The sequence below is a fragment of the Coregonus lavaretus genome (genome assembly GCF_964263955.1).
Source record: "Coregonus lavaretus genome assembly, chromosome: 23".
Taxonomy (NCBI): Eukaryota; Metazoa; Chordata; class Actinopteri; order Salmoniformes; family Salmonidae; genus Coregonus; species Coregonus lavaretus.
In genome coordinates, this window is record NC_140010.1 from 20629012 (window position 1) to 20656947 (window position 27936).

Sequence of the window (27936 nt, forward strand, 5' to 3'; positions counted from 1 at the left end):
GTGTAGTTCTGGGCTGATCCCTCACCTTCCTCATGATCATTGATGCCCCACGAGGTGAGATCTTGCATGGAGCCCCAGACCGAGGGTGATTGACCGTCATCTTGAACTTCTTCCATTTTCTAATAATTGCGCCAACAGTTGTTGCCTTCTCACCAAGCTGCTTGCCTATTGTCCTGTAGCCCATCCCAGCCTTGTGCAGGTCTACAATTTTATCCCTGATGTCCTTACACAGCTCTCTGGTCTTGGCCGTTGTGGAGAGGTTGGAGTCTGTTTGATTGAGTGTGTGGACAGGTGTCTTTCATACAGGTAACGAGTTCAAACAGGTGCAGTTAATACAGTGGAGAACAGGAGGGCTTCTTAAAGAAAAACTAACAGGTCTGTGAGAGCCGGAATTCTTACTGGTTGGTAGGTGATCAAATACTTAAGTCATGCAATAAAATGCAAATGAATTACTTAAAAATCATACAATGTGATTTTCTGGATTTTTGTTTTAGATTCCGTCTCTCACAGTTGAAGTGTACCTATGATAAAAATTACAGACCTCTACATGCTTTGTAAGTAGGAAAACCTGCAAAATCGGCAGTGTATCAAATACTCGTTCTCCCCACTGTACATACTGAGTATATCAAACATTAGGAGCACCGTTGTGTCAAGTTGGCTGGATGTCCTTTGGGTGGTGGACCATTCTTGATACACACGGGAAACTGTTGAACGTGAAAAACCAAGCAGTGTTGCAGTTCTTGACACAAACCGGTGCGCCTGTCACCTACAACCATACCCCGTTCAAAGGCACTTAAATATTTTGTCTTGCCCATTCACTCTCTGAATGGCACACATACACAATCCATGTCTCAATTGTCTCAAGGCTTAAAAATCAGTTTTTAACCTGTCTCCTCCCCTTCATCTACATTGATTGAAGTGGATTTAACAAGTGACATCAATAAGGGATCATAGCTTTCACCTGGATTCATGTGGTCAGTCTATGTGATGTAAATGAGCAGGTGTTCTTAATGTTTTGTATCCTCAGTGTATATATATATATATATATATATATATATATATATATATACAGCTCTGGAAAAAATTAAGAGACCACTGCAAAATTATCAGTTTCTCTGGTTTTACTATTTATAGGTATGTGTTTGGGTAAAAATAACATTTTTGTTTTATTCTATAGACTACTGACAACATTTCTCCCAAATTCCAAATAAAAATATTGTCATTTAGAGCATGTATTTGCAGAAAATAACAACTGGTCAAAATAACATAAAATATGCAGTGTTATCAGACCTCGAATAATGCAAAGAAAATAAGTTAATGTTCATTTTTAAACAACACAATACTAATGTTTTAACTTAGGAAGAGTTCAGAAATCAATATTTGGTGGAATAACCCTGATTTTCAATCACGGCTTTCATGCGTCTTGGCATGCTCTCCACCAGTCTTTCACATTGATGTTGGGTGACTTTATGCCACTCCTGGCGCAAAAATTCAAGCAGCTCGGCTTTGTTTGATGGCTTGTGACCATCCATCTTCCTCTTGATCACATTCCAGAAGTTTTCAATGGGGTTCAGGTCTGGAGATTGGGCTGGCCATGACAGGGTCTTGATCTGGTGGTCCTCCATCCACACCTTGATTGACCTGGCTGTGTGGCATGGCGCATTGTCCTGCTGTAAAAACCAATCCTCAGAGTTGGGGAACAATGTCAGAGCAAAAGGAAGCACGTTTTCTTCCAGGACAACCTTGTACGTGGCTTGATTCATGCGTCCTTCACAAAGACAAATCTGCCCGATTCCAGCCTTGCTGAAGCATCCCTAGATCATCACAGATCCTCCACCAAATTTCACAGTGGGTGCGAGACACTGTGGCTTGTAGGCCTCTCCAGGTCTCCGTCTAACCATTAGACGACCAGGTGTTGGGCAAAGCTGAAAATTGGACTCATCAGAGAAAATGACCTTACTCCAGTCCTCTACGGTCCAATCCTTATGGTCTTTTGCAAACCTCAGCCTGGCTCTTCTTTGCTTCTCACTGATGAAGGGCTTTTTTCTAGGTTTGCACGACTTCAGCCCTGCCCCTAGGAGCCTGTTTTGAACCGTCCTTGCCGTGCACTTCACCCCAGCTGCCGTTTGCCATTATTTTTGTAGGTCACTTGATGTCATCCTACGGTTGTTGAGTGACATTCGAATGAGTTGGCGGTCATCCCGGTCAGTAGAGAGTTGTTTTCTGTAACTTTGTTGTCCCCAATGTCTGCTGCTTGAACTTGTTCTTATGAACCGCCGTCATTGAAATGTTAAGGATGGAAGCAACCTGACGCTCACTGTATCCCTCTGCCAGTAAAGCCAGAATTGAACCCTTCTTTTCCTCACTCAAAACGTTCCTTTTCAACTCTTTTGGCATAGTCCATAGTTATTTTTTGATTAATATTACTTTTGAGGTACTATTAGTACTGTTTTTGCCATCCAGCTGGTCCTATTGCAAGAGGATAGTGATGACCACAGCAGTGGTTTTTATACTTTTCCTCGTTAAATAAGATTATGTTCAGGTGATCACCTAATCAGTACTTAATTCAGTAGAATGAGGTGTGCCTGTGTTGGAATTCAACAGACACTGGAATGCAATAGCTGTCATACATGTAGAGATGCTGATTTAAGAAAAATGTGCAGTGGTCTCTTAATTTTTTCCAGAGCTGTATATATATATAAAAAAGTAAGGGGAAATTATTGAGGCAAACACAAGAGTGAGATAGGAGGTACTGGTTATTATCATCAATCCTTTCAGACTATCAGAGTGTCTCTGTGAGAGGCCACTCAAGCCCAAAACACTGTCCCTCTTCCCTTTCCTGTCTTCCTCCCCTGCCCTGGGTGCTGCTGTATGTGTTCATTGTTCAATAAAGAACGGGTGATGAATGAGCACTTGCGGGCCGATGTAGAGCCCCTATTTGTTTTGTTTTCTCTGGCAATTGGTCACCCCACTGTAAACAGAGACAGCCTCACAATAGGAACTGTGGAGGAAAAATCAATGGGATGATTTAGCAGCTGCTACTTGGCCAAAGGGCCAGTAAATGACCATTTAGCCTAGTGATCACAGTGGCGGCTGAGCTCTGAGGCAGCTAGCGTCGGGCCGGGCCATCTCTGTGACACTCTCACATTGATCATGTGATGGGGCCAGCAGAGCTCGATACTCCACTCAAGCTCCCATTTCCAGTGACTCTATAGTTATTATGATTTTTGTTTGTGTGCTCCAGATCAGAGATAATCTCCCATCGATCCCAGTGTTGTTATCTGAGTCCATGTGACGGCCCCGGCTTAGCGACTATATCAACATATCGCCCCATGAAAAGGATAAAGGCTGGCTGGCTGAAGGAGCACTCTGTGCCAATCTCTGCTCTGATGAGAGGGCAGCAGTTGATTTCTCAGTGGGGAGCCATTTTACCACCTGGATAGTCATCCACTCATGTAGAGTTAAAAATATAGCCAGTATAGAATTAAGCACCCCTGGCTGTAACCTGGCAGAATCATTACAGACAATGCTGAAGGTCTCCATGAATAGTTGCATTTCATTGTGATGTGTTAATATTGTCTTGTGTGGCCTTGTCTTGCTCCTGTAGGTGGTGCTTTCATGGCTACATTGTTAATATGTGTCACCCTCCTAGTGGTACATGTGCTGGCATGGTTTTTTTCAGGGTGGGGTGACAGCTATGGGGGGGCGGGAGAGAGGGGGGCACTGGCGGCTCTGAAAGCTTGTTCTCCCCAGACCACATGTCCCTTGTCTCTCTGGGTGGTGTGTTGTGTACCCCCCTCACCTCCCCCCTGGAGGGAGACCCCGTTCAGGCTTAGTGCTGGCTGGCTGGGCTGCTCTGACAGATGACAGCATGTTGACCACAGGAAGGGATCCCTTTAGTCATCCCCACTCCCATTGTGCTCTGCTCTACAGTACTGTAGCCTAGTCACACCACACACACAGAAAGACAGATAGATAGACAGACAGACTGGGGACAGAGCCAAGTGTTACTTTAGCAGCATCTCACCCAAACCACATCCTCCCTCTCTGACTAATGGGGGGAACTGTCATTGTGAGGTACAAATGTATTACAGTTACTGTGAGTTTATGTGGATGTGTATAGAATTTGATTCATGTAAATAAATGGATGAAAATGTCCCAGTCATCAGGTAGTGCTCAAGGCTGGGGCATTAGGATGCCAAGGCAGAGGGAAATGAAGGTTTGCTGTTTTTCTATTCTGACCATGATCTGTTTCTTTCTCTCTTTCAGTTCAGCAGATGAGAAGTTTCGCTGGAATAACCAAGGTACGTACATTGTACTAAGTCCTTCACCAATGCATCTTGTTCTATATTATGTGACAGAGCATGCAGCAAGCTCAGTGGAATTGTATACATTGTAATGATAGGTGCATCTTGAGAGTGGAGTGGAGTGGACCATGCCTCGCTTCTAGGTCTGGACAGCTGTCATAATTTGTCAGACAGAACAGCAAGCGCTGTGTCTGTCCGGTGTGAAATATGGACATCTAGTTGAGACTAGAGCAAAGTATGAACCACATACTTCACCCTTGTCTTCTAAAGTTTCAAACATAGGTAGTTTAGGATTTGATTGAAGCAGTGGTCAAAGATTTATGACTGCAAGTCATGTTCAGGATTCTGCTTCCCCTTAGTCATCTACTATGTGAAAGTTAAACTGATTTTTATTACATTTGAGTCATTTAACAGATGCTCGTATCCAGAGCAAATAACAGTAGTGAGTGCATACATTTTCTTTCGTACTGGTCCCCCATGGGAATCGAACCCACAACCTTGGCGTTGCAAGAGCCATGCTCTACCAACTGAGCCACACAGGACTGATGGATGAGTTTAGAAATGTTTGGAATGTGTTTAGGAATGTTGCACAAACATAATTATCTCAGAGTTAAAACATAGTAATCATCCTTATACGGTAGTAGCCTCAGCCTCCATGCCTGCCACTATTGAAGAGAGATTAATGCTGATCTTAAACCTCTTGTGTAAGGCTTTATCCCTTGGCACTGTTTGCCAAACTGAAGACAGATGACAAGTATGTCAGTTTCTGTAGGCACGGACAGACAGATAGACAAGGAGAAGGTACGGCACGGCAGAGACACATTTCAGTGAATAGTGAAGCTACAGAGCTTTTGGTTTATCTAGCATGGTCACTACCACTTTGCCGTCAGTGTGCCTGTAGTAAACCTCAGCTGCTTGTACATTTTGGACTATTTGTGAGGTAACGGTACAATAATCCTGCTTCTCCATTCATTGCTGTGTCTCCACAGACGGACAGAAGGACATTGAGGAGGAACTGACGACTGGCTTGGAGCTGGTGGACTCCTGCATTAGGTCACTCCAGGAATCTGGGATCCTTGACTCCCAGGAATTCTCCACAGGTGACAGTAAGGATGCTCCTTACATTATACAGTGCAGACAATTTTTTGGTATATTAAAACATACAATATACTTGCAGTGAAGCCGCTCAACATTTACATTACATTCAGTCATCTAACATCTGCCTTTTTCGAAAGTTGAAACGTGAATAAAATGGTTTGATTTCCAAGCTGAAAGACATTGTATCCTTACCATAGATAAGATACACTACATGACCAAAAGTATGTGGACACCTGCTTGTCGAACATCCCATTCCAAAATCATGAGCATTAATATGGAGTTGGTCCCCCCTTTGCTGCTATAACCACCTCCACTCTTCTGGGAAGGCTTTCCACTAGATGTTGGAACATTGCTGCGGGGACTTGCTTCCATTCAGCCACGAGAGCATTAGTGAGGTCGGGCACTGATGTTGGGCGATTAGGCCTGGCTCGCAGTCGGCGTTCCGATTCATCCCAAAGGTGTTCGATGGGATTGAGGTCAGGGCTCTGTGCAGGCCAGTCAAGATCTTCCACACCGATCTCGACAAACAATTTCTGTATGGACCTTTCTTTGTGCACGGGGGCATTGTCATGCTGAAACAGGAAAGGGCCTTCCCAAACTGTTGCCACAAAGTTGGAAGCACAGAATCGTCTAGAATGTCATTGTATGCTGTAGCATTAAGTGGGGCCTAGCCCAGACCATGAAAAACAGCGCCAGACTATTATTCCTCCTCCACCAAACTTTACAGTTGGCACTATGCATTAGGGCAGGTAGCGTTCTCCTGGCATCCGCCAAACCCAGATTCGTCTGTTGGACTGCCAGATGGTGAAGCGTCATCCATCACTCCAGAGAACACGTTTCCACTGCTCCAGAATCCAATGGCGGCGAGTTTTACACCACTCCAGCTGACGCTTGGCATTGCGCATGGTGATCTTAGGCTTGTGTGCGGCTGCTCGGCCATGGAAACCCATTTCATGAAGCTCCCCGAACAGTTCATGTGCTGACGTTGCTTCCAGAGGCAGTTTGGAACTCGGTAGTGAGTGTTACAACCAAGGACAGACAATTTTTACATGCTACGCGCTTCAGAACTCCACTTCACAATAGCAGCACTTACAGTTGACCGGGGCAGCTCTAGCAGGGCAGAAATTTGATGAACTGACTTGTTGGAAAGGTGGCATCCTATGACGGTACCACATTGAAAGTCACTGAGCTCTTCAGTAAGGCCATTCTACTGCCAATGTTTGTCTATGGATATTGCATGGCTGTCAGCAACAGGTGTGGCTGAAATAGCCAAATCCACACTTTTGTGTATATATAGTGTATTTTAGAATTCATGAATCACTAGAAATAGACAAATAGCATGTCGTCCCAAATGAAAAAGGCAGGAAGATATTGTTCAAGCCAACACAGATAGCATAAGTTCACTGCAACACTTTTTCATCTTGGACATTTTTAGAGATGATTGGCTTATCGAAAGTCTAAATGTCAAGAAAAATGTCAAGAATTATCTGTACAAAATCAACCAGATACAGAAATGCTTGGTAATAGGATCTCTCTCTTTTGTAGAGCACTGAGTGATGTCAATGACTGTGAATGTTTCAATCAGGAACTAGATACCGCAGGTGTTCAAGTCTCTTATCACGCGTTCTGCATTCAAAACAGTTGTTTTCCCTTTTCTTCTGATCCCTCACTTCATTTGATCCAAGCAATGATCTTCATCTTTTTACTACGAGCTACTGAGAGAGTATTAGCTGTCAGGAGAGATTCAGCGTATGTCAAAGGTTTGATATGGAAATGATGTCTCACTGAGGCATCAGCAGCTTCCTTTGAGCACAGCAGAGTACACATGTGTATGAGGAACATGGTTTCAAAACAGCCACTACAAAAGCAATCACATTCATATTCAATGTGCTGAAAAGAGCAGCGAGTTTTGGAGCTAGAAAGAAAGAAAATGTGCAGATAGTACTAGTATATGCAGTCTGTGTGTGTGTGTGTCTATGGGTATACGTACGTACGTGCGCATGCATACATGTATGTGTGTCATAGTCTGTGTTTGTACGTGCATGTGCATTCCCTCTCTAGCAGTTAGGCTAAAATGAAAAATGTAAATGTGTTCATACAGAATACAGATTATAGACTAGATGAATGAAGGAGCCACTCCCTGCATATTTAAAGCACCCTAAGCGACCACCTTGCCAGGGATATTCCTCTGGTCTGCTGGACTACTTTACTTTACCACACACACACACACACACACACACACACACACACGGACTCTTCTAAGAAGGATCCTGTAGTATTCACTTAACTTCCTGAAATCCTCTCCCAAAGACTTGCTACCATTAACATGATTATGTATTTATGAAATACTCTACTACTTAAATGCTCCAATGCACATATGTAACAGTATGAAGTTGTTTTTCATACAGCCGCTATTAGATAAATGTCACAAGATAAATAATATTGAGTCACTTACGACAGCATTTTCAGTGCTAGTTACAGCAATCAGATTTTTCATAATGAGCTAGCTCACTTTTCTTGAATTAAAATTATGGCAGTATGTGCAGTGCGTGTTCCTGTGTGTGTGTGGGGGGGGGGGGGGTGACACACACACACACACGGACTCTCTTCCTGGGGGGGGTGACAGAGAGAGTCCCCTGTAGCTCAGTTGGTAGAGCATGGCGCTTGCAACGCCAGGGTTGTGGGTTTGTTTCCCACGGGGGGCCAGTATGAAAAATGTATGCACTCACTAACTGTAAGTCACTCTGGATAAGAGCATCTGCTAGATGACTAAAATGTAATGTGTGTGTGGGTGGCGGGATGACAGAGAGAGAGATGTTTGCGTGCGCGTGTGTGTGCCAAAGGCAGTTATTGGGCCAGTTACTCCACTCTAATGTGAAAATAAGGTGGGTGTTGCCAGACCAACATGGATGTGAGAGTAAACACAGAGGAAGGTGTGAAGGCAGTCAAGGGAGGAAGCCTCACTGACCTGAGAGCGGTGTAGAGCACTGAAACAGGTTCACAGCATTTTATTTAATGACACGCACAGTACTCACAGCTATGTTGCTGAAAATAGTATGCTACTATACTGTACTGTAGTGTAGAGTAAATTGTATTTATTTTTGTGTGCAGTAATTCTATTTTCGATTTACAATACTGTGGCTAATATACAGTATACTGTATAATACAATATACTGCATCCTATTGCTTGGGTAATGTAATGAAAATGTAGGCCTATGGAAATAAAATGCTGATGTTAGTGTTACTATTTGAATTGAATGCAAACTGTGCTGTTATTTACAGGAGTTCTGGCAAAGCACAAAAATGCAGGTCAGCGTTAGTTTTTCTGCATGCAATTGAAATTACCTGTACGAGAGTTGTGGGGCCCAAAAAACTCTGTAGTCTGTGATTACTTTTATTGTTGGCCTCATTCTGCACCACTTGTGCTCAGTGACTCCCAATTCCTCCTAATCCCTCCTGATCCATTATGCATGCTCTCTCTTTCTCCATCTCTGCCTCTCTGGGTTTGAGAGAGGGAGAGAGACAGGGAGAGAGGCAGAGAAAGAGGTAGGTAGGTATAAAGGTAGTTATGTACAGAGAAAAACAAACAGAGAGAGAGACAGGGAGAGAGAGACAGGGAGAGAGAGACAGGGAGAGAGAGACTGGGAGCGAGAGACTGAAAGAGAGGCAGAGAGAGCGAGAGAGTGATGGATGCAGAGAGGCAGAGGTGAAAGAGAGTGTGGGGGATACAGAGACAGAGGGTAAGAGGTTGTCTCAATATTTCAGCTCCACTCTCCTCCCCAAACAGGACAAGGCCTGCTATCCCAGAGTGCACTGCAGCTCAACAATCAGGATGGAACACTCCCTTACCCAGCCGGTTACCACAGCAACCAGACACTAGAGGCCCCGCCCCGCAGTGGCCAGGTGGGAGGGGCAGTCCACAGTTACAACCAGGTGGGTGAGATTTAGGTTGTGTCCCAAATGGCACCATATTCCAGAGCCCTTGTCAAAAGTAGTGGACTATATAAGGAATAGAGTGCCATTTGGAACGTGCTCTTAGATTGCCAAGGTCAAAGATAATTTAGCCTTTTTGCTGTATAGTCTGGATTTCAAGATGGCATGTGATCTAGGTGGAAGATTAGATTAGATTAGTTTATTAGTCACATGCACAGGGTCGCAGATGTAATTGCAGGGTACAGTGAAATTCTTAAGCTCCGAGCTCCAACAGTGCAGGTCAGAAAGAGATGTGAATGAAACAATAATAATAATAATAACAATATATACATACATATAGTGAGCTCCAAAAGTATTGGGACAGTGACACAATTTTTGCAGTTTTGGCTCTGTACTCCAGCACTTTGGATTTGAAATTATACAATGACAATGAAGTTAAAGTGCGGACTGTCAGTTTTAATTTGAGGGTATTTTCATCCATATTAGGTGAACCGTTTAGAAATTGCAGCACTTTTTGTACATAGTCCCCCCATTTTAGGGGACCAAAAGTATTGGGACAAATGTGTATTAAAGTAGTCAAAAGTTAAGTATTTGGTCCCATATTCCTAGCACACAATAATTACATTAAGCTTGTGACTCTACAAACTTGTTGGATGCATTTGCTGTTTGTTTTGGTTGTGTTTCAGATTATTTTGTGCCCAATAGAAATGAATGGTAAATAATGCAGTGTGTCATTTTGGAGTCACTTTTATTGTAAATAAGAATATAATATGTTTCTAAACACTTCTACATTTTTGTAGATGCTACCATGATTATGGATAATCCTCAATGAATCGTGGATAATGATAAGTGAGAAGGTTACAAAAAATGCTAACCTCCAATGTTATTGTAATGGTGAGAGTTTAGCATGTCTTAGGGGAATGACATTTGTGCGTCTGTAACTTTCTCACTCATCATTATTCACGATTCATTCAGGACTATCCGTAATCATGGTAGCAAGTATTAGAAACAAGTGTCAAGTTCCCAATACTTTTGGTCCCCTAAAATGTGGGGACAGTCCGGCAAAAAGTGTACAAAAAGTGCTGTAATTTCTAAACGATATGGATGAAAATACCCTCAAACTAAATTTGACAGTCTGTACTTTAACCTCATAGTCATTGTATCATTTCAAATCCAAAGTGCTGGAGTACAGAGCCAAAACAACAACAAATGTGTCCCAATACCTTTGGAGCTCACTAAATTTACAACTGTAACAATGTTGCATGTCCATTGGGGGGTGGGAGCAGGGTAAATGTCAATTGAAACAATAATGCAAACAATAATAAGGTTCTTCCTGTGTTTCTTCAGGTGACATCTAGCCGTGCAGCCCAGCTGGCTGCCAGTGTAGACACCTCCCAGTCCCAGTCCAGAGATAGAGAGTTGTTTGCCCAGAGCCATGGCAGCGCCTTCCACATGCCTGACACCCCACCCACTCCTTCCATGTACTACTCTTGCTCCACCCTGCCCGCCCAACGTGTGAGCTCCCCCCACTCCATACAAGCTGTGGGCTCGCCCACCAAGCTCCAGCGCCTTGGCTCGGCCTCCGACATGCCCAGCTACGCCACCCTGCAGCGGGTCTCCTCGCCCAAGCAGTCCCCCAGCCGGCTGGCAAAGTCCTACAGCACCAGCTCCCCCATAAACATGGTGGCGGGGTCTGCCGGACTGTCCTCCACGTCTCCACTGCACATGGCCTCTTCAGGCAACACCTCGGGTTCGTCTCCTCTCCATCAGTTCAGCTCCACCGTGGGTAACTATGCCACCCTGTCCCCCAGCAAGCGCATGCAGCACTCCTCAGATCAGTACAAGATCTCCCACGAGCTGTACGCCAACGCCACCCTCGGGAGGCCTGGCAGCCTGGCAGGTGGGTTCACATGCTCAGACAGAGAGATAATATCTTTACATATATTATGTCTAAAATAGTGTTTTTTCTGTGGGTTGTATTCATTGATATATAAATATTCTCTCAAATTGTTTTAAATGCTGTAGTTAATAGGCTTGATAATACTAGATGTTGTTATTAACCATGTTTGGAATCATATAACGATGTTTCCTGTATTTGTGTTGTGGTGTTCAGGGTCCAGAGGCTCCTACAGCAGCCAACACAGTCACCTGGGCTCAGAGTTGCGACCTCTCCAGTCTCCTGAGCACCACATTGACCCCATCTACGAGGACAGGGTCTACCAGAAGCCCTCTCTCAGGAATCTCAATCAAAACCAGGGTGAGTCAGCCGGTCCGGAGCCCCTGCCCTGCAGCACTGGGCATCCCCTTATATTTTACTTTGTGGCTCGCCCACTTCTTAGCCAACCAAGTGTTATTGTTCCACAGTAGGTTATAGAGGGTTATTATTCAATGATAAAAATCAACAATTTTTATCGCTCCATCAGATTGTTTAGTTTATCTACATTTTTCAGTTCAGGTATGCAAATCCGATTAGCATCTTGATGGCAATTTGTTTTGTAGTCACAGATCATTAGATATTAGACAGAAATTAATCAAAATTAATCTTGCAGAATTTACGCTCAAGCATTGAAAACTGAGTCGGAGGCGCCCACCATTGTGAAATTCACTCCACAGTATTTAGCCTAATACTTTCTTTAATGAGCATGTGTATCCTCTCCACAGAATTTCCGCCTCACTTCATTGCATATTATGAAATCCTACTATACGATCTGAAAAGCTTTCATTTCCTAAAGGCTAGGGAATTGGAGTTATAATATTGCTTCCTGTTTGTAAAGACTGCAGGCTACTATATGAAAGAAACTGTGATTCTTACTGGTGTTTCATTGAGCATGGGTTGAGATGGTACAGACTGTCCATGAAGGCTGTTGGATCATATCCTCACAGCCAGTACTGTATCCCTCCTCTGCTGATTCTCAACCTAATCTTTCACCTCCTTTAAGACCTTCTCACACTGTACGTCGGATTCAGTCTTTTACGATTATTGGCATTTATTGTCATGAATCTTGCACTGGAGGCAGCTGTGCAGAGTGGTCACTAGCTGGCACAGCCACAAAGTCATAATATAAACCTAACCCTAACTTTGGCCACACTACTAACCCTAATGCCTACCCTAACCTTAAATTAAGATCAAAAGGCAAATGTTTGTTTTGCTGAATCCTTTACGATATAGCCAATTTTGACTTTGTAGCTGGCCCATCTAGCAGAAATCACTCAGCTCTACCTCCATGGCAAGATTCATGACGATAAGCATCAACCTGCGTTCACACTATGCAATGATAAAAAATTAATATCTTGATATCAACCTGGCCAGATTGTACGATTTGCTTCAGTTTTGTCATCACATTCTGTGATTGGCTTGAGAGGCTACGTCAGCCGATGCAGGCTACGTAAACTGCAGTAGTTTGATTTCCGCATGTGCCAGCACCAGCAGCGCAAGCCTCCCTCTATGCTTATGCGCCAGTGAAGTGAGTTCGGAAAAACTGAAAGTATGCATCTTAGAAATAGTTTTCACATGCAAACTTTATATGTCAGAGGCTTCCCAAAAATAACATGTGGTAGAACGTTGATTTTGATTGCCGATTTTATGCATTTATCAAAATCCCATCAGGTAGCCTGATTTTAGATGTAAACAAGATTAGTAGGGAAATCGTTCTTCTTGCAAAGCATGTCATCGTTTAAATCGAACTATTATATTAATCTAGCTATTCACAACAATCATATTATTGTGTGCATACTCAGTGCCGGCCCTGTTCCTATTGGCCCTGTTCCTCCCGGACCTGTTCCTTCCGGTATCGGCTCGTAACGCCAGCCACACTACACGATAAAGGCTCAACATTTTTGACAGTGCCAGAACTTTGTCAAAGCCTACGACCGCACATAGTGGTACTTAATCGGCAGATCTAGACCCTGTCACACTGAACAAGCCAAGACTTCCGACAATCGTTTATGACCTAAGAATTTGCCCACAATGTGGACATTTTGTCTGGGGTGGCAAAATCGTAGCATAAGACGGCTAAAATCGTACAGTCTGTGTTGGCCTTTAGGCAACCCCACAGGGCAACATTTCACATCTGGTGGTTTAATGTTGTTTTTTGCTCGTTTGGTTGTCCAAAATGTTGCATCAACATCAAATACACTGCTCAAAAAAATAAAGGGAACACTAAAATAACACATCCTAGATCTGAATGAATGAAATAATCTTATTAAATACTTTTTTCTTTACATAGTTGAATGTGCTGACAACAAAATCACACAAAAATTATCAATGGAAATCAAATGTATCAACCCATGGAGGTCTGGATTTGGAGTCACCCTCAAAATTAAAGTGGAAAACCATACTACAGGCTGATCCAACTTTGATGTAATGTCCTTAAAACAAGTCAAAATGAGGCTCAGTAGTGTGTGTGGCCTCCACGTGCCTGTATGACCTCCCTACAATGGCTGGGCATGCTCCTGATGAGGTGGCGGATGGTCTCCTGAGGGATCTCCTCCCAGACCTGGACTAAAGCATCTGCCAACTCCTGGACAGTCTGTGGTGCAACGTGGCGTTGGTGGATGGAGCGAGACATGATGTCCCAGATGTGCTCAAATGGATTCAGGTCTGGGGAACGGGCGGTCCATAGCATCAATGCCTTCCTCTTGCAGGAACTGCTGACACACTCCAGCCACATGAGGTCTAGCATATATTCTTGCATTAGGAGGAACCCATGGCCAACCGCACCAGCATCTGCTCTCACAAGGGGTCTGAGGATCTCATCTCGGTACCTAATGGCAGTCAGGCTACCTCTGGCGAGCACATGGAGGGCTATGCGGCCCCCCAAAGAAATGCCACCCCACACCATGACTGACCCACCGCCAAACCGGTCATGCTGGAGGATGTTGCAGGCAGCAGAACATTCTCCACGGCGTCTCCAGACTCTGTCACGTCTGTCACATGTGCTCAGTGTGAACCTGCTTTCATCTGTGAAGAGCACAGGGCGCCAGTGGCGAATTTGCCAATCTTAAGGTTCTCTGGCAAATGCCAAACGTCCTGCATGGTGTTGGGCTGTAAGCACAACCCCCACCTGTGGACGTCGGGCCCTCATACCACCCTCATGGTGTCTGTTTCTGACCGTTCGAGCAGACACATGCACATTTGTGGCCTGCTGGAGGTCATTTTGCAGGGCTCTTGCAGTGCTCCTCCTGCTCCTCCTTGCACAAAGGCGGCGGTAGCAGTCCTGCTGCTGGGTTGTTGCCCTCCTACGGCCTCCTCCACGTCTCCTGATGTACTGGCCTGTCTCCTGGTAGCGCCTCCATGCTCTGGACACTACGCTGACAGACACAGCAAACCTTCTTGCCACAGCTCGCATTGATGTGCCATCCTGGATGAGCTGCACTACCTGAGCCACTTGTGTGGGTTGTAGACTCCGTCTCATGCTACCACTAGAGTGAAAGCACCGCCAGCATTCAAAAGTGACCAAAACATCAGCCAGGAAGCATAGGAACTGAGAAGTGGTCTGTGGTCACCACCTGCAAAACCAGTCCTTTAGTGGGGGTGTCTTGCTAATTGCCTATAATTTCCACCTGTTGTCTATTCCATTTGCACAACAGCATGTGAAATTTATTGTCAATCAGTGTTGCTTCCTAAGTGGACAGTTTGATTTCACAGAAGTGTGATTGACTTGGAGTTACATTGTGTTGTTTAAGTGTTCCCTTTATTTTTTTGAGCAGTGTATATAATGAAATCACAAATTGCAATGGGACACCTTTTTGTAGACCTATTCACATTTCAGACGGTGCCACAACGTTGTTTCTGTGATAATATGTATTCCAGTCAACCAACATTCATGGATCTGAAATACAGTGAGGGAAAAAAGTATTTGATCCCCTGCTGATTTTGTACGTTTGCCCACTGACAAAGACATGATCAGTCTATAATTTTAATGGTAGGTTTATTTGAACAGTGAGAGACAGAATAACAACAAAAAAATCCAGAAGAACACATGTCATAAATGTTATAAATTGATTTGTATTTGAATGAAGTATTTGACCCCTCTGCCAAACATGACTTAGTACTTGGTGGCAAAACCCTTGTTGGCAATCACAGAGGTCAGACGTTTCTTGTAGTTGGCCACCAGGTTTGCACACATCTCAGAAGGGATTTTGTTTCACTCCTCTTTGCAGATCTTCTCCAAGTCATTAAGGTTTTGAGGCTGACGTTTGGCAACTCAAACCTTCAGCTCCCTCCACAGATTTTCTATGGGATTAAGGTCTGGAGACTGGCTAGGCCACTCCAGGACCTTAATGTGCTTCTTCTTGAGCCACTCCTTTGTTGCCTTGGCCATGTATTTTGGGTCATTGTCATGCTGGAATACCCATCCATGACCCATTTTCAATGCCCTAGCTGAGGGAAGGATGTTCTTACCCAAGATTTGACGGTACATGGCCCCGTCCATCGTCCCTTTGATGTGGTGAAGTTGTCCTGTCCCCTTAGCAGAAAAACACCACCAAAGCAAACCGATCCACAACAACTAAGATCGTAGTATTCCCTTGTGACGGGGGGAGGTCCGTAACAAAATCCACCGATAGATGTGACCACGGCCATTGTGGAACGGGTAGGGGTTGTAATTTCCCTCTGGGCAGGTGTCTAGGTGCCTTGCACTGGGCGCACACCGAGCAGGAGGAAACATAAACCCTCACGTCCTTAGCTAAAGTAGGCCACCAGTACTTCCCACTAAGACAGCACACTGTCCGACCGATGCCAGGATGACCAGAAGAGGGTGACGTATGAGCCCAATAGATCAATCGATCGCGAACATCAGACGGAACGTACACACGACCCACTGGACACATGGGGGGAGTGGGCTCCGTGCGTAACACCCGCTCGATGTCCGCTTCAACCTCCCATACCTCCGGTGCCACCAGACAAGAAGCCGTAAGTATGGGAGTGGGCTCACTGGATCGCTCCTCTGTGTCATACAGCCGGGACAGAGCATCTGCCTTAGCATTCTGGGAACCTGGTCTGTACGAGAGGGTGAAAACAAAACGTGTGAAAAACATGGCCCACCTTGCCTGGCGAGGGTTCAGTCTCCTCACTGTCCGGATGTACTCCAGATTGCGGTGGTCAGTCCAAATGAGGAAAGGGTGTTTTGCCCCCTCAAGCCAATGTCTCCACGCCTTCAGAGCCTTAACAACAGCTAATAGAACCTGGTCCCCCACATCATAGTTATGCTCCGCCGGACTGAGCCTCTTCGAAAAGAAAGCACAGGGACAGAGCTTTGGAGGCGTACCCGAGCGCTGATACAGTACAGCTCCATTCCCAGCCTCAGACGCGTCCACCTCGACTATGAATGCCAAGGAGGGATCAGGATGAGCCAGGACGGGAGCTGAGGTGAACAGAGCCTTCAGGTGACCAAAAGCCCTGTCCGCCTCAGCTGACCACTGCAGGCGCACCGGTCCCTCCTTCAGCAAGGAGGTAATGGGAGCCGCTACCTGACCAAAGCCCTGGATAAACCTCCGGTAGTAGTTGGCAAACCCTAAGAATTGCTGCACTTCCTTAACCGTGGTTGGAGTCGGCCAATTACGCACGGTTGAAATGCGGTCATTTTCCATCTCCTCCCCTGACGCGGACATGCGGTAGCCTAAGAAGGAGACAGACTGTTGAAAGAACAGACATTTCTCAGCCTTGATGTACAGGTCATGTTCCAACAGTCGACCAAGCACCTTGCGCACCAGGGACACATGCTCGGCTCGTGTAGCGGAGTATATGAGAATATCATCTATATACACCACTACAAATACTTCCTCGACAAAGGATTGGAAGACTGAGGGAGCATTCATCAACCCATACGGCATGACGAAGTACTCATAGTGCCCAGAGGTGGTACTGAATGCCGTCTTCCACTCATCCCCTTCCCGGATATGCACCAGGTTGTACGTGCTCCTGAGATCCAATTTGGTGAAGAAGTGCGCCCCGTGCAATGACTCCGTCATACTAGCAATGAGAGGTAGTGGATAACTGTACTTCACCGTTATCTGATTGAGACCTTGATAGTCAATGCACGGGCGTAAACCTCCATCCTTCTTCTTCACAAAAAATAAACTAGAGGAGGCAGGGGAAGTGGAAGGCCGACTGTATCCCTGTCCAAGAGATTCGGAGACATATGTTTCCATAGCCACCATCTCTTCCTGTGACAGAGATACACGTGACTCCGAGGAAGCGCAGCACCCTCTCAGAGATTTATCGCACAATCCCCCTGTCGATGGGGTGGTAATTGAGTCGCCTTCCTTTTACAGAAGGCGAGTGCCAAATCGGCATATTCGGGAGGAATGTGCATAGTGGAGACCTGGTTTGGACTCTCCACCGTAGTTGCACCTACGGAAACACCTACAAACCTCCCCGAGCACTGACGAGACCATCCCTTGAGAGCCCTCTGTTGCCACGAAATATTGGGGTCATGAGAGGCTAACCTGGGAAGCCCTAACACCACTGGAAACGCAGGAGAATCGATCAGGAAGAGACTAATTCTCTCCTCATGACCCTCCTGTGTTTTCATCCAGAGTGGAGCTGTGACCTCCCTAATCAGGCCTGACCCTAAAGGGTGACTATATAAGGCATGTACAGGGAAGGGCACATCAACAGGCACAATAGGGATCCCTAATCTATGAGCAAATAGACGGTCCATAAAATTCCCAGCTGCACCTGAATCTACGAGCACCTTATGCTGGGAATGCGTGGAAAACTCAGGAAATTCTACATGAACCCACATGTGCGCAACAGGGAGCTCTGGGTGAGTCGGGTGCCTACTCACCTGGGGTGGTCCACCAGTGCCCTGCCTGCTGCCTCGACTCCCTGAGGACCCTTTCCAGCACTGACCAGCAGTGTGTCCTCTGCGATGCAGTTGGTGCAGGAAACAGCCCCCCTTCCGGTCACCCTTAGATCAGCACCTCCGAGCTCCATCGGTGTAGGGTCGGAAGTGCTGGGGAATGGACTGGACAGACCCTGATCCGGACGTCCGCGGGTGGCCAACAGGTTATCCAGTCTAATCGATAAATCCACCAGTTGGTCCAGGTTAAGGGTGGTGTCCCTGCAGGCCAGCTCCTGGCGAACGTCCTCCCGTAGGCTGCATCGGTAATGGTCGATCAGGGCCCTCTCATTCCATCCTGCGCTGGCTGCCAAGGTCCTGAAGTCCAGTGCAAAGTCCTATGCGCTCCTCTTCCCCTGTCTGAGGTGGAATAACTGTTCCCCCGTCACTCACCCCTCCGGTGGATGATCAAATACCGCCCGGAAACGGCGGGTGAAATCCTCATAGCGCACCGATGCCGCGTCTATACTTCCCCACTTAGCGTTGGCCCACTCGAGCGCTTTCCCCGACAGACAGGAGATGAGGGCGGACACGCTCTCGTATCCCGAGGGAGCCAGGTGGATGGTTGTCAGGTAGAGCTACACCTGGAGCAGAAACCCCTGGCACCCGGCAGCTGTTCCATCATATGCCCTCGGGAGCGAGAGCCGAATCCCACTGGATCCAGGTGGTGAAGGGGTGGACAGCGGTGTGGAGTGAATAGTAGTGGAAGGAGGTGTAGAAAACCCCCCCCTCTCCCATCGCTCCATAGTCTGTACCACTCTATCCATGGCTGTGCCAAGAGTCTGTAGCATGGTTGAGTGCTGCTGGATGCGTTCCTCCACCGATCCTGGAGGAATGGATGTACCTGCTGACTCCATAACGGGTGTGTGATTATATCATGCGTCAGTGTGTAGCGGTAGGACGGAGTCAGGGGCAGGACACAGAACTAAGTAAATAAACATATCCTCCACGCAGGGAAGAAAATACAGACTCACAAAGCAAATGACAACAAGACAACGAACAATCACGCACAACACCATGAGAGAACCAGAGGGTAAAATAGGGAAACAAATTAACGTACATTGGAACCAGGTGTGTGCAATAAAGACAAAACAAGTAGAACACAGAAACTAGTTAAAAAATAGTTCAGTGGCAGCTAGTACTCCGGTGACAACGAACGCCGAAGCCTGCCCGAGCAAGGAGGAGGAGCAGCCTTGGCTGAATTCGTGACACCGTTAGTAAACCCGCTACAATCATGCAGTACAGTGTACAGTCATCAAGCAGTTTAGCACTACACCGGCAGGCCCCGGTGGCAATAAATTTATAAAACCAAAAGCTTACCTTGACTTGGAAGAGTTCCAGTGTTGGATAGCCATAGACAGCTAGCTAACATAGCATCCCTCTCTGTTTGAGCCGGGTGTTTGAGTAGGCTAAACTAGCTAGCTGCATTTGTCAACTACTCACCACATGTTATGCACTGCAGTGCTAGCTAGCTGTAGCTTATGCTTTCAGTGCTAGATTTTTGATTTTTGATTTATTTCACCTTTATTTAACCAGGTAGGCCAGTTGAGAACAAGTTCTCATTTACAACTGTGACCTGGCCAAGATAAAGCAAAGCAGTGCGATAAAAAAAACAACAACACAGAGTTACATATGGGATAAACAAAAACGTACAGTCAATAACACAATAGAAAAATGGAAAATCTATATACAGTGTGTGAAAATGTAGTAAGTTATGGAGGTAAGGCAATAAATAGGCAATAGTGCAAAATAATTACAATTTAGTATTAACACTGGCGTGATAGATGTGCAGAAGATGATGTGCAAATAGAGATACTGGGGTGCAAATGAACAGAATAAATAACAATATGGGGATGAGGTAGTTGGGTGGGCTAATTACAGAGGGGCTGTGTACAGGTGCAGTGATCAGTAAGCTGCTCTGACAACTGATGCTTAAAGTTAGTGAGGGAGATAAGAGTCTCCAGCTTCAGAGATTTTTGCAATTCGTTCCAGTCATTGGCAGCAGAGAACTGGAAGGAATGGCAGCCAAAGGAGGTGTTGGCTTTGGGGATGACCAGTGAGATATACAGTGGGGAGAACAAGTATTTGATACACTGCCGATTTTGCAGGTTTTCCTACTTACAAAGCATGTAGAGGTCTGTAATTTTTATGATAGGTACACTTCAACTGTGAGAGACGGAATCTAAAACAAAAATCCAGAAAATCACATTGTATGATTTTTAAGTAATTAATTTGCATTTTATTGCATGACTTAAGTATTTGATCACCTACCAACCAGTAAGAATTCTGGCTCTCACAGACCTGTTAGTTTTTCTTTAAGAAGCCCTCCTGTTCTCCACTCATTACCTGTATTAACTGCACCTGTTTGAACTCATTACCTGTATAAAAGACACCTGTCCACACACTCAATCAAACAGACTCCAACCTCTCCACAATGGCCAAGACCAGAGAGCTGTGTAAGGACATCAGGGATAAAATTGAAGACCTGCACAAGGCTGGGATGGGCTACAGGACAATAGGCAAGCAGCCTGAAGAGAGCTGGGACCACAGTCTCAAAGAAAACCATTAGTAACACACTACGCCGTCATGGATTAAAATCCTGCAGCGCACGCAAGGTCCCCCTGCTCAAGCCAGCGCATGTCCAGGCCCGTCTGAAGTTTGCCAATGACCATCTGGATGATCCAGTGGAGGAATGGGAGAAGGTCATGTGGTCTGATGAGACAAAAATATAGCTTTTTGGTCTAAACTCCACTCGCCGTGTTTGGAGGAAGAAGAAGGATGAGTACAACCCCAAGAACACCATCCCAACCGTGAAGCATGGAGGTGGAAACATCATTCTTTGGGGATGCTTTTCTGCAAAGGGGACAGGACGACTGCACCGTATTGAGGGGAGGATGGATGGGGCCATGTATCGCGAGATCTTGGCCAACAACCTCCTTCTCTCAGTAAGAGCATTGAAGATGGGTCGTGGCTGGGTCTTCCAGCATGACAACGTCCCGAAACACACAGCCAGGGCAACTAAAGAGTGGCTCCGTAAGAAGCATCTCAAGGTCCTGGAGTGGCCTAGCCAGTCTCCAGACCTAAACCCAATAGAAAATCTTTGGAGGGAGCTGAAAGTCCGTATTGCCCAGCGACAGCCCCGAAACCTGAAGGATCTGGAGAAGGTCTGTATAGAGGAGTGGGCCAAAATCCCTGCTGCAGTGTGTGCAAACCTGGTCAAGGCCTACAGGAAACATATGATCTCTGTAATTGCAAACAAAGGTTTCTGTACCAAATATTAAGTTCTGCTTTTGTGATGTATCAAATACTTATGTCATGCAATAAAATGCAAATGAATTACTTAAAAATCATACAATGTGATTTTCTGGATTTTTGTTTTAGATTCCGTCTCTCACAGTTGAAGTGTACCTATGATAAAAATGACAGACCTCTACATGCTTTGTAAGTAGGAAAACCTGCAAAATCGGCAGTGTATCAAATACTTGTTCTCCCCACTGTACCTGCTTGAGCGCATACTACGGGTGGGTGTTGCTATGGTGACCAATGAGCTAAGATAAGGCAGGGATTTGTCTAGCAGTGATTTATAGATGACCTGGAGCCAGTGGGTTTGGCGACGAATATGTAGTGAGGGCCAGCCAATGAGAGCGTACAGGTCACAATGGTGGGTAGTATATTGGGCTTTGGTGACAAAACGGATGGCACTGTAATAGACTACATCCAATTTGCTGAGTAGTGTTGGAGGCTATTTTGTAAATGACATTGCCGAAGTCAAGGATCGGTAGGATAGTCAGTTTTACGAGGGCATGTTTGGCAGCATGAGTGAAGGAGGCTTTGTTGCGAAATAAGAAGCCGATTCTAGATTTAACTTTGGATTGGAGATGTTTAATGTGAGTCTGGAAGGAGAGTTTACGGTCTAACCAGACACCTAGGTATTTGTAGTTGTCCACATATTCTAAGTTAGACCCGCCGAGAGTAGTGATTCTAGTTGGGTGGAGGGGTGCAATTAGCGTTAGATTGAAGAGCATGCATTTCATTTTACTAGTGTTTAAGAGCAATTGGAGGCTACGGATGGAGTGTTGTATGGCATTGAAGCTCGTTTGTTACCACAGTGTCTAATGAAGGGCCAGATGTATACAAAATGGTGTCGTCTGCGTAGAGGTGGATCTGAGAGTCACCAGCAGCAGGAGCGACATCATTGATATACACAGAGAATAGAGTCGGCCCGAGAATTGAACCCTGTGGCACCCCCATAGAGACTGCCAGAGGTCCAGACAACAGGGCTTCCGACTTGACACATTGAACTCTATCTGAGAAGTAGTTGGGGAACCAGGCAAGTTGCAGCGGAGGGTGCAGAGCTGGTGGCCGGGGTAGGGGTAGCCAGGTGGAAAGCATGGCCAGCCGTAGCAAAATGCTTGTTGAAATTCTCGATTATCGTAGATTTATCGGTGGTGACAGTGTTTCCTAGCATCAGTGCAGTGGGCAGCTGGGAGGAGGTGCTCTTATTCTCCATGGACTTTACAGTGTCCCAAAACTTTTTGGAGTTAGTGCTACAGGATGCAAATTTCTGTTTGAAAAAGCTAACCTTTGCTTTCCTAACTGATTGTGTATATTGGTTCCTGACTTCCCTGAAAGGTTGCATATCGCGGGGGCTGTTCGTTGCTAATGCAGTACGCCACAGGATGTTTTTGTGCTGGTCAAGTGCAGTCAAGTGTGGGGTGAACCAGGGGCTATATCTGTTCTTAGTTCTGAATATTTTGAATGGGGCATGCTTATTTAAGATGGAGAGGAAATAACTTTTAAAGAACAACCAGGCATCCTCTACTGATGGAATGAGGTCAATATCCATCCAGGATACCCAGGCCAGGTCAATTAGAAAGGCCTGCTCGCTGAAGTGTTTTAGGGAGCGTTTGACAGTGATGAGGGGTGGTCGTTTGACCGCTGACCCATTATGGACACAGGCAATGAGGCAGTGATCACTGAGATCATGGCTATCTCTACAGTAGATTGCAACTGCCCACTTTGGCAGTTCTATCTAGACGGAAAATGTTGTAGTTGGGGATGGAAATTTCTGAATTTTTGGTGGCCTTCCTAAGCCAGGATTCAGACACTGCTTGAACATCCAGTCCAGTGATTCAGTCATTCCGGCAGAAAATCCGATATGCTCTGGGTCGATAGCGCGCTGTGCAGACTGTGCAGACTGGCCGATATTTGTCCAGGCTAAAGCTGGCTGGTAGGTACTACAGGCCACGGACAATGCTGAAGACCGCTAACGGTGGCTAATAGCAAGTAGCTAGCTAGCTGGCTAGCTGGCTAGTTTCAGCCGGAGGTTCTAGATAAAAAGGTATAAAGAAATAATAGAATCCGTTCCACATTGGATGAGGCGGGTTGCAGGAAAGTATATTTAGTTAAAGGATGGAAAGTGAGATTGAGAAATATATACGAAAAAGAAAAAAAAAAGAAAAAAAACTGGCTATTTACACGAGGACACTACAGAATACATGACCGCACTGCTACGCCATCTTGGATCATTCTCTGATCCTTTCATTGGTGGACAACATGTCAGTTCATGCAGTTGTCGTAATGTGTAAGTCTATGGAATGGGGGTGAGAACCACGAGCCTCCTAGGTTTTGTATTGAAGTCAATGTACCCAGAGGAGGACGGAAACTAGCTGTCTTCCAGCTACACCATGTTGCTACCCTACAGAGTGCTGTTGAGGCTACTGTAGACCTTCATTTCAAAACAGTGTGTTTTAATAAATTTTTTGGTGACGTGAATATACACTACATGATCAAAAGTATGTGGACACCTGCTCGTCGAACATCTCATTCTAAAATATGGAGTTGGTCCCCCCTTTGCTGCTATAACAGCCTCCACTCTTCTAGGAAGGCTTCCACTAGATGTTGGAACATTGCTGCGGGGACTTGCTTCCATTAAGCCACAAGAGCATTAGTGAGGTCAGGTACTGATGTTGGACGATTAGGCCTGACTCGCAGTCGGCGTTCCAATTCATCCCAAAGTTGTTCGATGGGGTTGAGGTAATGGCTCTGTGCAGGCCAGTCAAGTTCTTCCACACCGATCTCGACAAACGATTTCTGTATGGACCTCGCTTTGTGCACAGGGGCATTGTCATGCTGAAACAGGAAAGGGCCTTCCCAAACTGTTGCCACAAAGTTGGAAGCACAGAATCGTCTAGAATGTCATTGTATGCTGTAGTGTTAATATCTTCCTTCACTGGAACTAAGGGGCCTAACCCGAACCATGAAAACACCCAAAGACAATTATTCCTCCTCCACCAAACTTTACAGTTGGCAATATGCATTAGGGCAGGTAGCGTTCTCCTGGCATCCGCCAAACCCAGATTCGTCCGTCGGACTGCCAGATGGTGAAGCGTGATTCATCACTCCAAAGAACACGTTTCCAGTACTCCAGAGTCCAATGGCGGCGAGCTTTTCACCACTCCAGCCGACACTTGGCGCATGGTGATCTTAAGCTTTCCATGGCTGCTCGGCCATGGAAACCCATCTCATTAAGCTCCCAACAAACAGTTATTGTGCTGACGTTGCATCCAGAGGCAGTTTGGAACTCGGTAGTGAGTGTTGCAACCGAGGACACGATTTTTACATGCTACGCGCTTCAGCACTCGGCGGCCCTGTTCTGTGAGCTTGTGTGGCCTACAATAACAGCACTTGACCGGGCAGCTCTAGCAGGGCAGAAATTTGACGAACTGACTTGTTGGAAAGGTGACATCCTATGACGGTGCCACGTTGAAAGTCACTGAGCTCTTCAGTAAGGCCACTCCACTGACGGAGTCTACAAAACATTAGGAACACCTGCTCTTTCCATGACGTAGACTGACCTGGTGAATCCAGGTGAAAGCTACATTATGATCCCTTATTGATGTAACTTGTAAAATCCACTTCAATCAGTGTAGATGAACGGGAGGAGAAGGATGTTTAAGCCTTGAGGCAATTGAGGCATGGATTGTGTATGTGTGTCATTCAGAGGGTAAATGGGCAAGACAAAAGATTTTAGTGCCTTCGAACGGGGTATGGTAGTAGGTGCCAGGCGCGCCGGTTTGAGTGTGTCAAGAACTGCAATACTGTTAGTTTTTTCACGCTCAACAGTTTCCTGTGTGTATCAAGAATGGTCCACCACCCAAAGGACATCCATCCAACTTGACACAACTGTAGGAAGCATTGAAGTCAACATGCGCCAGCATCCCTGTGGAACGCTTTCGACATCTTGTTGTCCATGCCTCGACGAATTGAGGCTGTTCTGAGGGCAAAAGGGGGTGCAACTCAATATTAGGAAAGTTTTGTACACTCAGTGTAAAACGTTTATCCAACCATAGTCCAACTGAGAGCTGCCAAGGTGGGGAGTTTCTATGTGTGGAGCCTAGGTCATGGCTGTCAGGGAGGCGGGTGCAGTGTAAAAGCTGCTACACTGTAACTATTTACCTTTCACTCTGTGTTAAACTGACAGGCAGGCAGGCAGGGCTCCCTAGAGATGGATAGAGGCCTTCTTCCACATGATCAGGATTAGCAGTAGCAGCAGCTCAGCCCTGACCAGGGAATGCAGCATGGTAGTCTGCAGACCTACGGTGATACCTCAGAGATAAATGGCAAAGAGTGAAAGAATGGTGTCTCATCCCATGGCTTTGCTCAAGCAAAACATTTTATATGTTTACAGTACCAGTCAAAAGTTTGGACACACCTACTCATTCAAGGGTTTTATTGTAGAATAATAGTGAAGACATCAAAACTATGAAATAACATATGGAATCATGTAGTAACCAAAAAAGTGTTAAACAAATCAAAATATATTTTAGATTTGAGATTTTTCAAATAGCCACCGTTTGCCTTGATGACAGCTTTGCACACTCTTGGCATTCTCTCAACCAGCTTCACCTGGAATGCTTTTCCAACAGTCTTGAAGGAGTTCCCACATATGCTTAGCACTTGTTGGCTGCTTTTCCTCCACTCTGACGTCCGACTCATCCCAAACCATCTCAATTGGGTTGAGGTCGGGGGATTGTGGAGGCCAGGTCATCTGATACAGCACTCCATCACTCCTTCTTGATAAAATAGCCCTTACACAGCCTGGAGGTGTGTTGGGTCATTGTTCTGTTGAAAAACAAATGATAGTCCCACTAAGCCCAAACCAGATGGGATGGCGTATCGCTGCAGAATGCTGTGGTAGCCATGCTGGTTAAGTGTGCCTTGAATTCTAAATAAATCACAGACAGTGTCACCAGCAAAGCACCCCCACACAATAACACCTCCTCCTCCATGCTTTATGGTGGGAACTACACATGCGGAGATAATCCGTTCACCCACACCGCGTCTCACAAAGGCACGGCAGTTGGAACCAAAAATCTCCAATTTGGACTCCAGACCAAAGGACACATTTCCACCGGTCTAATGTCCATTGCTCGTGTTTCTTGGCCCAAGCAGGTCTCTTCTTCTAATTGGTGTCCTTTAGTAGTGGTTTCTTTGCAGCAATTCGACCATGAAGGCCTGATTCACACAGTCCCCTCTGAACAGTTGATGTTGAGATGTGTCTGTGACTTGAACTCTGTGAAGCATTTATTTGGGCTGCAATTTCTGAGGCTGGTAACTCTAATGAACTTATCCACTGCAGCAGAGGTAACTCTGTGTCTTCCATTCCTATGGTGGTCCTCATGAGAGCCAGTTTCATCATAGCGCTTGATGGTTTTTGCGACTGCACTTGAAGAAACTTTAAAAGTTCTTGAAATGTTCCGTATTGACTGACCTTCATGTGTTAACGTAATGATGGACTGTTGTTTCTCTTTGCTTATTTGAGCTGTTCTTGCCATAATATGGACTTGGTCTTTTACCAAATAGAGCTATCTTCTGTATACCCCCCCACCTTGTCATAACACAACTGATTGGTTCAAACGCATTAAGAAGGAAAGAAATTCCACAAATTAACTTTTAAGGAGGCACACCTGTTAATTGAAATGCATTCAAGTGGACTACCTCATGAAGCTGGTTGAGAGAATGCCAAGAGTGTGCAAAGCTGTCATCAATGCAAAAGGTGGCTATTTGAAGAATCTCAAATATAAAATATATTTAGATTTGTTGAACACTTTTTTGGTTACTACATGATTCCATATATGTTATTTATAATAATAATATGCCATTTAGCAGACGCTTTTATCCAAAGTGACTTACAGTCATGCGTGCATACATTTTTGTGTATGGGTGGTCCCGGGGATCGAACCCACTACCTTGGCGTTACAAGCGCCGTGCTCTACCAGCTGAGCTACAGAGGACCACATTATTTCATAGTTTTGATGTCTTCACTATTATTCTACAATGTAAAAAATAGTTTAAAAAAATTGAAAAACCCTTGAATGATTAGGTGTGTCCAAACTTTTGACTGGTATTCTATATTCAGAATAACATTGACTTATGACTATATTATGTTGGCCTCACAGTGATTCTTACCTAATACCTGTCATTCATTTTCTTGAAAAGCAGTCTTTTCAGACAGAAAAAAAACACAATACTATATGGAAATTAAGGTGTTCTGTGTTCAAGATCATTCTCAATGCTCCTCATGGTAGATTATCAAAAAATACATTTCACAGTAAACCTACTGCCTAAGGCCTTTTTAGTGTTCTGAGAGAAGTCCATCTGTTGTGTTCTATTAGAGTGATTGATCATTCATCTACAGAATGCCTACTTCTTCTTGTGGCCATTTGTCAATTATGTGTTTATCTAACTGTAAT

The 27936-nt window shown here is 45.3% G+C and overlaps 1 protein-coding gene across 4 annotated transcripts in view; it reads left to right on the forward strand.

Moving 5' to 3' along the window:
- LOC311099065 (catenin delta-2-like) overlaps window positions 1–27936 on the forward strand; it is a gene marked incomplete at its 5' end in the record, with an annotated part of 127846 nt that overhangs the window by 48050 nt on the left and 51860 nt on the right. For 3 of the 4 annotated variants that reach the window (XM_084139678.1, XM_084139679.1, XM_084139680.1), the window contains 5 exons: window positions 4270–4304; window positions 5297–5413; window positions 9193–9338; window positions 10686–11238; window positions 11452–11595. In XM_084139678.1, the coding sequence (XP_083995804.1) occupies window positions 4270–4304; window positions 5297–5413; window positions 9193–9338; window positions 10686–11238; window positions 11452–11595 (995 nt within the window). Of the gene's footprint in view, window positions 1–4269; window positions 4305–5296; window positions 5414–9192; window positions 9343–10685; window positions 11239–11451; window positions 11596–27936 lie in introns of all 4 variants that reach the window. The other variant, XM_084139681.1, reaches the window with a different exon arrangement.